The 13,194-nt window shown below is 38.7% G+C and overlaps 1 protein-coding gene across 2 annotated transcripts in view; it reads right to left on the bottom strand.

Annotated features, from left to right (window-relative positions):
- Window positions 1-13,194, bottom strand: part of si:dkey-220o5.5 (actin filament-associated protein 1-like 2) — a 43,316-nt gene that overhangs the window by 6,782 nt on the left and 23,340 nt on the right. The window contains exons 4-11 of one of the 2 annotated variants that reach the window (XM_057356945.1): window positions 6,501-6,597; window positions 5,278-5,492; window positions 4,902-5,078; window positions 4,690-4,782; window positions 3,410-3,503; window positions 1,934-2,148; window positions 1,527-1,630; window positions 1,290-1,410 (exon numbers count right to left, since the gene is read on the bottom strand). In XM_057356945.1, coding sequence (XP_057212928.1) covers window positions 1,290-1,410; window positions 1,527-1,630; window positions 1,934-2,148; window positions 3,410-3,503; window positions 4,690-4,782; window positions 4,902-5,078; window positions 5,278-5,492; window positions 6,501-6,597 — 1,116 coding nt within the window. The remainder of the gene's footprint in view (window positions 1-1,289; window positions 1,411-1,526; window positions 1,631-1,933; window positions 2,149-3,409; window positions 3,504-4,689; window positions 4,783-4,901; window positions 5,079-5,277; window positions 5,493-6,500; window positions 6,598-13,194) is intronic. The other variant, XM_057356946.1, reaches the window with a different exon arrangement.

The following is a 13,194-nucleotide window of genomic DNA, read 5'->3' as shown; positions in this document are numbered from 1 at the left end:
CTCTGAAAAAGTAATTAATTACTAGTTACTAATTACACATTCGATAATGTAATTAGATTACTGTACAAGTTACTCTCTTCAAAAAGTATTTAATGACTTATTACTAATTACTTTCTATATCCTACATCAACCTTGATGAGTTAAGTGATTCAAGGATAGACATGAAACAGCTCTTTCAATTCATTCAAATAAATAATATAAAACTACATAAAGTATTGTTATTAATTACAAATGTGAGAATTATACATTAAAGCACAGATTTTAAAGTTAGACTTTGAATTTTGATGTAAATTCCTCTTCTGCACACACACATTTTACACAAAGTATTTAGTTTAATTACATCAGAAGTAACTGTAATTAAATTACAGAAAAAATAAGAGTAATCCCTTACTTTACTTTTTCAAGGGGAAGTAATTAAATTACAGTAACTAATTACTTAGTAACTAGTTACACCCAACACTGTTGCCATGCACCTGTCACAAATAACCCAACTTTGCATTTTCTTTAAACATTTTGCTTCATTTGGAAATACGTCACGAGGGATAGTTAACCCCAAAATGAAAATTCTGTCTTCATTTACTAATAACCCTTAAGTTAAACACAAAAGAAGATATTTTGAAGAATGCGGGAAGCTAAACAGTTCTGGGGCACCATTGACCACCATAGTCGTTGTTTTCCCTGGAAGTCAATAGTGCCCCTGTACTGTTTGGATACAAAAATTCTTCCAAATATATATTTTTTACACATCTTAAACTGTTTTGGAACAACTAGGGGTTGAGTAAATGCTGACAATTTTTTGGGGGGGGTTAACTATCCCTTTAAACACCATTTCTATTGGATATTTGAAAGAAATCACACATACACAACATCTGATGCAACCAAAAAACAATTTTGACATGGCCCTTTTATGTGAAGTTAAAGGGATAGTTCACTTTCTTCTGCAGAACACAAACAAAGACATTTTAAAGAATGTTGGTCACCAAACAACACTGACCTCCATTGACTTCCATTGTATGGACACAAAACCACTGAGACATTTCTCAAAATATCTTCTTTTGGGGTTTGAGTCATATGCAGATGTTGAACCACATGAGGGTGAATAAATGATGACAGCATTTGTATTTTTTGGTGAACTATCCCTTTAAGGTAGTGAAAACTTTTATCTACACTGGAAAGTTCCTTGAACGAACACTGATTTGAAAAATGTATCTAACTTTACCACAGCACATTGCAACCTAATAAACAACCTGTAGTGTAATAACTAGTAACACCTCCCTGCCGGACCGTACCATGTGCTCTAGTATAGATGTGTTTGAATAGATGGGCTGAGGTTGAACTCCACCACAGAGCTGCTGAAAGGGGTCGTCCATGTACATGTTTGAGGTGGGGAACCTGCGGCTTTTCAGACCACTGAAGGACAAAGGAAACAGAAGAATGGGGAAAGAATGACAGAGTTTCAGTGATTCATAGTTCGTACAGAATGCTGTCGGCAAACAGACAGCATGAGTGTGTGCGCGTGTGTGTACCTCAGTGATTCGTGGCTGGTGTGTTGATATGGAGGGCCATCTGCAGTGGAACTCCCATCCTGCAGGAGCTGAACCCACTGTTCTTTATCATCCGCACAACTGGCCTGCTCATACACACAAAGAATAACATCGACACAGTCATTCAACACAAAGTGAGAACAGTTCAAATGAAGTTTGGTTAGAAATAAACTTGCACTACAAATACAGTGATTGTATTACATCTGATACCATCGTGTGAATAGTGAAAGACCGGCACACTTAAAACCCCAAGAAGTTGACTTTGAGTAAACTCATTCCCTCAATTTGTATAACTTGAATTAAGTGTGTGGGTATCATCATGGTACATGTCTAAAAAACATGATATTAGCTCTAAAAACTTTCGCAAAAGGGTAGTTCCAAGATCATACCTCCAGTACAGCCACCTGGTCTCCATGATGCATGATGGTCATGCGGTAAGCATGTGCTGTATCCGGCCCGGGTTGGACCTCGCTCCCTCTGAGCTGAACCGTGTACTGAGGGGTCTCTTCTGACTCCTCGTCCCGACACATCTTCAGCACCCCTTCCTCCACCCGGCACCAGAGACTCTGCCACTGACAGTTCATCAGCACGTTCATAAAACCTGCTGAAGAGAGACCAGAACGTAAACCCTATTGCCCAATGTGACATCACCTGCCTGCTATTTACTACAATTCAGAATTTACGTACACACTAGAGCTAAATACGGGTGTCGCTCCACTTCTGTGTGCTTAGTTCAGTTTTGTACACAGAGTTGAAATATTTACAGAAGTGAACCGCGTTCTAAAACTGAATTCACACTGGAAAAATAAAATAGTGACAAGTGAATACATTTGCGTGTAGTGTTTGGAAACCGAACTAGCATTTTAATGGTGTAATTAAAAAGCATTTAACAAAAAAATGGAACTATTCTTTCATATACATAACAGTAAATCTGATTTATATCAATGACTTTTTCAAGCAAGACACCATAGTCGCTTTATAAAAAGCTTGTGACGATAAAAGTCTTAAAAACTAAAAGTTAGGGATGGTAACATGAACACACTCTTGCAAGCGTAAACCAATAAACTAGTTTTGAGGCTTTGCTTTCAAGTTATTTACCGAAACACATAAAGCAGACACGAGCATATGCGTCCAATCAGCGAGCTCGCATTTTCAATAACAAACCGTTACAAAAAAACTCCCGCGAGTGGTAAGACGTAACCACTTGGAGACGTTTTAACCCGCCTATCTCATTTCCAATCAAACCAGTTCCAGCTTCCAATCTTTTCTGAAACCATTCGCATACTTTTTTTGTAAGCTCAACAGCGCTTTCTCTACATTTGCGAAAATCCGCTTCCATAAACACTGAGCTGCGATCAAATACCAGTAAATATTCACCAGTCTGTTTACAAACCAAACGTCTGAGGTCATTCCTGTGGTTGTCACCCCGGTGTCAAAGGTGACAATCAAATCGCACAGGAATCCGTCCACAGACAAAGGTGCAGTGTTAAACACCCGGCCTGTGTCCTGTGCGGCATGCAGTGAATTTAGTCTCTGACGAATGACACAAAGACACTCGCGAGCGGAACAATGCCACAGTTGTGCTATAATGGTCTATTGGTGTGTGTGGGGTTATATAGAGCAAGATATCAGTCGTTTCCCAATCTACGATCACATTGCAGGTTTTATTTATAGACGTTTCAGCAGCAACATCATAAACAAATGTTATGTTACAACTTGTTCATCAAATGTGCATTGCTTGCATGAGCACCACAGCTTAACGTTTTGAAACGCACGTGTGCACGAAGGCTTCAATAAACACAGCCCTCTGCAGTGAATGAAAAAGATTTAAACATAACATTTTCAAAGGAAGTGTGTGTGCTCACCTGTGTTTTTGTCTTTGCTCTCCACAATGTTTGCTGCAGAGGGGAGACTGGAGATTTTTTCTTCATCTGAATCCGTATGGAGCACTGAACTTGACTAGAGAGAGAGAGGGAGAGAGAGAGAGAGAGAGAAAGAAAGAGAGAGAAAGAAAAAAAAAGAAAATAAGTCTCTCTCAGTCTCTTAGATTTAGCTAATAGGTTTACGGCAACAGAAAGTTCATGAAAGTGACTATAATATAGACTTAAATGACAACTGGTCGACAGATTAAAATGAAACCTTTCTTTCTTCCGCAGAACACAAAAGAAGATATTTCGAAGAAAGTTGGTAACCGAACCAAACGCCGTCACCCATTCACTTCTATTGTATGGACACTAAATGAATGCAAGTCAATAGGTGCCGTCGTGGGTTACCAACTATCTTTAAAATATATACTTTTGTGTTCTGCGGAAGAACGTGATACAGGTTCAAAATGACATAAGGGGAAGGAAATGATGACAGAATTTCCATTTTTGGGACTATCCCTTTAAGAACTTAAAATCATTCATATAAATGTTCTTCCTCTCACCTTCTGTTCATCACATTGATAACAAATGTAAGAGAAGTAAATAGTATTGCAACCGTGTGTGTGTGTGTGGTTCTGGTAAACCCTACATTGTGGGGACCATATGTTGCCATAAAGAAAGTAATACTGGTAGTTTTTTATTACCACTAATTAGGGCTGTCAAACGATTAATCGCGATTAATCGCATCCAGAATAAAAGTTTTTGTTTACATAATATACTGTATGTCTGTGTACTGTGCATATTCATTTTGTATTTATTAACACAAAAACATAAACATACATTTATATATATATTTAGGAAATATTTAGATGTATTTATTTATATTTACCAATAATTGAAATTATAAATAAACGTTTATAAAAAAATATTGTATATTTTTCTTAAATATACAGTATGCATGTATGTGTATGTGTTTATTAATTCAAAATTCAAAACACAAACATTTATTCTGGATGCGATTAATCACGATTCTGGATGCGATTAATTGCGATTAATCGTTTGACAGCCCTACCACTAATACTTTTTTTGGTTCCCATGAGGAAAACAACATGGAAATAATGCTAAATGATGTATATTTGAAAATGCAAAACGATTTCTGTGAAGGTTGTTTTGGGGTAAAGTAAGAATAAAAAGAATATACAGTTTGTACAGTATAAACGTCATCATGTCTGTGGAAAGTCGTAAAACATGAAAACCCAAAGTGTGTGTGTGTGTGTTACCCTGCAAGAGTCCAGCCTTTCACTCTTTAGTGTGAATGAAGAGCTTTGAGATTCAGGCTCGTAATAAGAGGAACCGCTCACTTCTTCTATAATCTGCAAATGAGACATCAAGAGACAGACAGACATCAGTTAAATAATACAGTTACAGCTAGATAGAGGCTAAGTTTGTGTTAATGGAAGTCAGGTTTAAAGAAGTTATCCAGTGTTCAGACCTTCCTCCACTCCTCGGCTTGTGTGCTGCTCTGGAAGCCCATGATGAGCGTGTCTACACCGGCCACCACTTTCAGCTCATACTGCATCTTTTTACTATGCTTGGATTTGTAGACCACGTAGCAACCCGTCAGGTTGAGCTCCATCAGTGGATGAAGGTCTTTAGCACATTTAAAACACTGCCAAGAAAAATAACATTATACAAACAAAACAAATACTTCAAACAAATACTTCAATCTTAAAATGTACCCCATACCATGTGACCAATATTTGTTTGTGCTATGTTATATATGATTATTTTTTGATAATACATCATAAGCGTTTCAAATCTTTTCAAGTCACTTTTAAGGTAGTACTTGGGTTGGGATGTCACCTTACCAAAAGTGAGTTGTGCTTAATAATAAAGAGCTGTCGGGTCCACTGGCCCAGCCACTTCTTCCTCCAGAGGTATCCACAGATGCGTGACTCTGGCACGGGTCTTAAGCAGGGTTGAGAGGAGCTCCAGTGGATGTAGTGAGCTCTGTCCTTCACAAACTCTTCATCGTCCTCCTCACCATACGACTCGTAGTGACTGCTGTCCGAGTCTACTTTATCTGAGCCAGAGACGCAAGGGTTTTAAGTACTATAAAGGTTTTAGACTCGCATTTGGACATCAGCTGTTGTTATATCAAATGTTATAATATAATTACTGTAGTTATCGATTCAATTTACCGTTTAAAAGAAAGGCAGAAAAAATAGTAAAGAAATGTATTTATTTTTATTTCAGATGACCAATTACAGTTATTTACTTGCAGTCCTTCACATAAAGTTTTAATGGTTGAATGTTGAATGTGCCGGCTCGAATTTGAGTATAACAATGTGAATAAAGATTCTTTTGTTAATTCGTCAAAAAAACACAGAAATCTCTTATCCGAAGAGCACCGATACATGGACTACATACCCCAGTAGCTTTGCTCTGCATTTTTTTGATGTAAAGATTATTTTGTTATTTCAGTTTGGTATTTGCAAGTTTTTGACAGATTCATAAAATATTTGTGATTTTTACGACAGGTAGTTGGTCTTATAAAAAAGATTATTTATTTATTTATAGATTATAGTACATATATTATATTGATATAAAATGCTGTTTTATGTGTAAACAATTTACATATTTATTCCTCATATAATGAAAGTATAAGCACCAGAAACTGTCAAATAATTCTGAAAAAAAAAACAAAAAAAGGTGAAAGGTGACAAACTTTAAGAAATTCTTAATAATATGTCTTTGCAAAAAACCATCTACAAATATCTGCCTTGAGTTTGAATTTTGCATTTGAATATCGCTGCTGTCCTTCTGAAACCTTGTATCTCCATATTTGGCGATTTTAGTTTTTTTTGCCATAAATCATTATTACTCACCCTTTATGTTTGTCACTAGGTTTTGCAAATATCTAACCAATAAAAAGTATTAAAAAGTGCTTGTCAACTTTGACATCACAGTATTTAACCACTTAAAAAGTGTTTTTAATTCCATTCTCTAAGAAACAAGTGAATTTGGACATCCGAGGTTTCAGCAGGACAGCGGCGAAACGTGTTTGCTTCATTGAATCTGGTGTTCTGACCTGTAGACTGTCTTTCCGGCACAAATGGCTCCGCCTCTTCATAACAGTCCTCGTCCTCTAAACACGGAGGGTGTGAGGGAACAGCAGGACCAACGGACTAAAAACACACACAAACAAAAGCAAAACAGATGTATTTTTAGAATGAGGACACCATTGGTTGGAAAAATATTATTAAATGCAAGACCAAAAAAGCCTTGAAATTCAGCGTTATACACGGCCCAGGCTAAAGTCTAGTTTAAACTCGCTTTAAACCCATGCACTGTGAAGTACACGCAACCCATATCTGGATCCTGATCAATCAAACACATTCACATGAGCTGCTCAAGGCAAGCCACGCATACTGGAATGATGACAACAAAGTTTGAAGTTAATGTCTTTTTAAGTTTAAAAACATCTCTACGTTCAGAGAAGGACACAGAGCGAGAGAGTATGTTTTTAGCTGTGTGAAGGGTCAGTTGGTTCATGTGTTTATGATGGTGGTGCAGACGGTTGTGGAGGAACGCAGCTGAGGGACAATGGCTGTGGTCTGCACTGGGGTCAGTAATTTGTAGTCGGGCACTGAGGCCCGAAGAGCAACAAGAGTGCAACTAAAACAAAGGTTTCTGGGAGTTCAAAACAGGAAGACAAAAGCAGAGCTCATAGGGTGATTTTTTTAGGTCTTGAGTCCAGTATCATTCAAGTTGAGGTCATTGAACTCCAATGCATCAGACTTGACAGAACTCATTTTAATGTTCAAAAGAAAAGAAGAGGAAATGCATTGACGTAACCTTCAGGAAAGAAATGATTATCTGTGGCGCGCCCAATATATGATCATTTCAACTCGACCTACTGTTTGTTAAGAAAGGGTGGAAAATGTTTAATGTAATGCTTCAAAGAAGAAATGTGATGCTGGTTTGTTAGAACAACATCATATTTTTGTTATTTGACCTTTTTAAATCAGCTTCTTGACTATTTCCAGGCGGTTAACCTATGGTTATGCGTTATCAGTATATTTTGTATGAGCACTAGCCGAAAATAAACAGATTAACACAATTCAAAAGATTGGATAAAACTTCTAATACTAAAACACAAGTAATGTTTAAAGGAACAGTTCACCCAAAAATGAAAATTCTGTCATCATTTACTCACCCACAGGTTGTTCCAAACCTCTATACATTTCTTTGTTCTGCTGAACACAAAGGAAGATATTTGGAAGAATGTCAGTAACCGAGCAGATCGTCCCCCATTGACTCCCATAGTATTTATTTTCCCTACTACAGCAGTGAACGGGGGGTGAGATTTGTTTGGTTACTGACATTCTTCAAAATATCTTCCTTTGTGTTTAGCATAACGAAGACATTTATAAAGGTTTGAAACAATCTGAGGGGAAGTAAATGATGACAGAATTTTCATTTTTGGGTGAACTATCCCTTTAACATATTTTATTTGCCTGCTGGCTTTTATTATAAGTTCATTTCGACTATAAGTTCACTTTTTGTTCATTTTACAAACTAAACAATGCCGTTTTTATGTTCGATTGATGATGTAACGTAAATCACAAACAAGCTGCAAGTTATTTCAGACATTCCACCAATTTTCACAGAAAAAGTCCACCCCTTGCAAGACCTTTAATCTATTTCTAACACAGAATATGTTAGTTTCTATGTTGTAAGGTGGGTGTGTAACTCAATTTTAGAAGGTTCATGAATTTAGTTAGTGTTTCTTCTCTTTATTCTGTGCATACTTTCATTCTTTTTCCGTTTACCCCCCCTCGCTCTTGGGGGGAGGAGTGGTTGTGTATGAGCACAGTGTGTTCAGCTCTTGAGATCAGATACATATCTTTGAATGAAAGATGAAAGGAGCTCTTGTGTGTCTGTGAGAAAGAGGGATGCACAGAGAGAGAAAAATCTTAATGTAAGCCTGGAAAACATTTGTGCTGCTGATGGGATGATAAGCAGCAAGTGTTAATTCGGTTGAGGATCAAAATAAAAGTTTTCTCAGTGAGTAGAACCTTGAAGAATCCTTTAACAATGATTCACAATGTTGTACTTTAGTATAAAGTACTGTTAAAATACTTACACCAGGTGTCTTCTTTAAAGTGACAGTTCAACCAAAAATGAACATTCTGTCATCACTTACGCCTTCTTGTCATTTTGACTTTCTTTATTCTGCAGACCACAAAAGAAGATATTTTGAAGAATGTTGGTAACCGAACTGTGGCGGCACCCATTGACTTGCATTGGTTTTGTGTTCGTACAATAGAAGTGAATGGGTACTGCCAAAGGGTACATACTTCAAAATATCTTCTTTTGCGTTCCGCGGAAAAAAGAAAGTCATACAGGTTTGAAATGACAAGAGGATGAGTAAACGATGACAGAGTTTTCATTTAAAAGTGAACTATCCCTGTAGTCTCGCAACATCAATAATCATTTTTACAAGAACTAATTCAGATTAATGTGCACTGTTTGCTGTTTTTTGTGTACATTTGACGTTTCAAAAATGTGTTTCACAATGTAGCAAGGTGATTTTCACGATGCCAATTTTCAGACAGCTAGAAGTCTGTGAAAAAAGAAGTTTTAATAGAGAAAAAGAGTTTTGGGGATGTTCGGCGGAGTCAGACGGAGGAGCTGCACTCTCGCTCAGGCTGTAAAACATTCACTACACATTCCAAACATCTGCCTCACACCAACTATGATAAACCTAATAAAAACCCCGTCTGCCGTCATCGCACATGGAGAACTTACAGCCACACTGACACGTACTCAGATTTGTGCAGGTCATTTCAACCCTGTCAAACTGAGCTTACTTAATGACCTCATGAAGTGCAGGAGGAATCTAAAAGCTTGTAAAATCCCCCCACACACGCCATTTTACTGACCCACATGTTCACACAGAAACCAAGCTTACGTAAGGACTACTTAACTGAATGAAAAAGGGCCCTTATCTCAAAGGACCTTTTAAAGAAACTCAAGGAAATGCTACAGGTGTGCAGAGGTGACCGAGAAACATCTGCGTCAGAGTGTGTGTGTGTATTGTTATCGCTTCCAAAACCGTATAGGGTACACCATTAATACCATACTCATGTACATGATCAATCCATGGGCTCAGTACATGCATACCCATGGGACCGAGTCTGTCTGGTTGGCATGGAAACCCTACGAATTTGGTGTAACGGGTGACCTCATCCCTCCCACACCTCCCAGGAGATCCTCCTTGCACCATCAGACTTCCTTCCCATGTGTGTGGTTGTCCTATCAGTCCATCTCTATATCACTCCATCACTGTCCATCTATCCCGTAGACGATGATAATTATCCTCCCAAACATCTACTTCCCCTTCGCTCCAGCCCTTCGAGCCAATTGCGTCGCAACACTGGGTCATCGAGCTGGGCCTCCCGCTTAAACATGGCATTTCCTGTCAAAGATATGACCCTCCTCCTCACTTCCTCCACCTCTGACAAGCTTTTGATTTTGGGTTGTGGGATTGGGTGACTTCCCATTGCATTTAATTGCTGATGTGAAAAGCCCAAGATGGGTTTTTAGAAGATAGCAAAGGAATCCGTGTACAAAAAAACGGAGCAAAAAAAGACAGTGACGTCATTACAAGAACATCTCAAGTTGTAAACACGCATGGCGTTTCTCGCTGAATGCAAAAAGCGTAATTTCAGAGTATCTAAGATTTAAACCGTTTTCTTCTTTACACCCTGATGAATTGTGTAATGTAATTTATTCTTTTTTCTTTTTTAGCAGTTAGTCTTCGTGGAAGTTCTTGTCAAGTTTTGGTCAAAATAAAAATACAGCCGTGAAAAAGTTAAGAGACCATTACAAAGACCATTTTCAGCTTTTCTGAATTCATTATTTATAGTAACGTGTTAAGGTTTTCGTCTTTGTTTCATTCTGTGAACTACTAACAATACTTCTCCCAAATTTCAAATGAAAATATTGGATCTCATTCACTAATATTTGCATAGATTATTCGTATTTATACGGTCATTGGAACTTCTCACGAAAACTTTCCGCCTAATTCACAACACGTGCGTACGCACATGAATTTGATCTTAACCTCGTCCTAATGTTAGTGAATTTGGAGTATTTGAAATGAGCGGCCGTGTGCACGAGTTTAGTCATTTGCATAAAACACGCCCAGACCATCTCCATATTAGGGCTTTCCGCATAACCTTTCATTTACTCAGTGATACTTCACCCAAAACTGAAAATTCTGTCATCATTTACTCACCTTCAAGTTGTTCCAAATGTGTATAAATTTCTTTGTCCTGATGAACTCGGAGAAATATATTTGGATGAATGCTTATAACCAAACAGATCTCAACACCCATTGACTTCCATAGTAGGAAAATTTACTTTTTCTGTTGAACACAAAAGAATGTGGGACCATTCTGGGGCACCTTTGACTACCATTGTATTCTTTCCTACTATGGGAGTCAATGGGTGTTGAGATCGGTTCGGTTATTAGCATATTCCAAACATCTTTCTCTGTTTTCATCATAACATAGAAATGTATAGACATTTGGAACAACTTGAAGGTGAGTAAATGATGACAGAATTTTCATTTTTGGGTGAAGTCTCCCGTTTTTATCCCATTTTCTCAGATTAACGCGTAAAAATATTTAACGCAATTAACGCAGCATCCGTTTGTTTTGTCATCTTTTGTCTAGCGTTACATCATATAATCACGCTTTCCTGTGGCTCAGTGGTTAGAGCATGGCATTAGCAACGCCAAGGTCATGGGTTCGATCCAAGGGGATTGCACATAGTTAGAAACAAATGTGTAGTACAATGCAATGTAAGTCGCTTTTACATGTAAATGTATTCATGTAAAGGCCTTTAAATCATTTAAGCACGATTTGAAACAGTTGCTTTGATGCGTTCAGTATAGATAGACATCTTCTAGCTGTGGGATGCGGCACAATGCAACACGACAGCAGTCCCATCTGGTGAATCCACCTTTTTCTTGACATCTCCATGGAGGGTACCGTGAGTGACTTCCTGTTTGATGCTCCGCACTTCTGTTTTGTATTTGTTACCATGTTAGAGGACATTTCTGTTAATGGATAATAAAGTTTCTCGAAAAAAAATTTGCGGTAAAAGGCTGTCACAACAACCACAGAAAGCTCAGAAAACCTTACGAACGAGTGTTACCACATCACGCAACAAGTGCGTTAAGTAAATAACATTTAAAGACATCTCGGTCTTATTCTGCACCTCTCAAAAACATCAAAACATACTGTTTACTTCGTTGTTTACTTTATTGTTATTGCATAGTACATCATTATTAACACATGAAGCATATATCTGTCACAGTTTTAGTCTGTTTAGTTTGTTTGGTTTTACTTGACAATATCCAGGGCTAAGTGACATTATTAAAATTTATTATAACATCAAATTATGTTTAAGTTTAATACTACAGTTGCACTGTATTCAAACATACTGTACGTATTCACATTGGACGACGCAGGAAATACACACTATTTAAATGTATTTTGTATGTAATTGTGACGAGGGAGGCGGGACGAGAGCCGTGAGGGAACGACGCGAGGCCGGTGGCGCGAGTGATAATGAGTGTCAGCTGTCTCGCATCTCTCACGGAGGAGTTCCGGAAGCATAAGAGGAGGAGCGACAGGAAGGTACGACGAGAGAGGACCAGGCCTGGACAATATTGTATGTGTTTTAGTTATGTTTGTGTCCTTTACTTTAGTTTATGCTTTGTTGGTTTATTTTATTAAAAGTTTATTTAATGTTAAAAAAAATCTGGTCCGGCTCCCTGACACACTGTCGCTCGGTCCACAGCCAGCCGAGAGGCTGCGTCGTTCCCTCACGGCTCTCATCCCGCCTCCCTCGTCACAAACCCCCATCGCCCCTCACAGGCCAGGGGGTGCCCAGGGCCCCAGCGCCTGGGGTAAGGACAGACGAGACGAGAGAAAAGGAGATGGAAGCACACGGGAGCGACAGCGACGAGAGGGGGGAGAGAGGAAAACAGAAAAAAAGTCTGGTCCGGTTCCCCGACACACTGTCGCTCAGTCCTCAGCCAGCCAAGAGGCTCTTCCTCATGGTGCCATGTGGTGGTACTGGACGCTCGACGGCTCGATCCTCCTCTGCCCCCTGGCGGCCGGCGATGGCTCCTCCGGCTGAGGGCAGCCGGCAGCGAGTCCCCCGTTTCCTGCTCCTCCCCTTCACGGCCAACGGCGACGACTCGTCCTCTCCCTCCCGGACGGCAACCACCCCACCTTGGCCCAGGAGCACAATGTTCAAAGTAAGGGAGGAAGGAGGCAGGAACCAGCGAACATTAAATAAACTTTTAATAAAATAAACCAACAGTAATGTATGTATTTAAGTGTACGTCAGCATTGTAGCTCTATAAATAAAGGCACGTTTAACGACACAGTAGCTGTATCGCTACATGTCATACCAGAACCAGTCACACTGAAGCATCCAGATGTCTTCAATACTACGTTATTTTATAAAAGATGTGATCAGGTTTATTTATAGCTGATGTGGGTATCAAAATCTTCCTGTTAACTTATGACTCCCCTGTTAAGGACAGCGGACTCAGCGCAATCTCTGCTTTAGAAATGTGAACTGTTGATGGTTATGTCAAAGAATTCGTCAATGTTAACGCTGCGTAACTTTTTTTTTTTTTTTTAAGTTTTTTTATTTTATTTAAAGCTCTTCTACACTCTAATACATGCTGCTTGCTA

The sequence above is a fragment of the Triplophysa rosa genome, linkage group LG17 (assembly GCF_024868665.1).
Source record: "Triplophysa rosa linkage group LG17, Trosa_1v2, whole genome shotgun sequence".
Taxonomy (NCBI): domain Eukaryota; kingdom Metazoa; phylum Chordata; class Actinopteri; order Cypriniformes; family Nemacheilidae; genus Triplophysa; species Triplophysa rosa.
The sequence above is the reverse complement of the archived record's forward strand: the minus strand, read 5'-3'. Positions and strand labels throughout refer to the sequence as shown.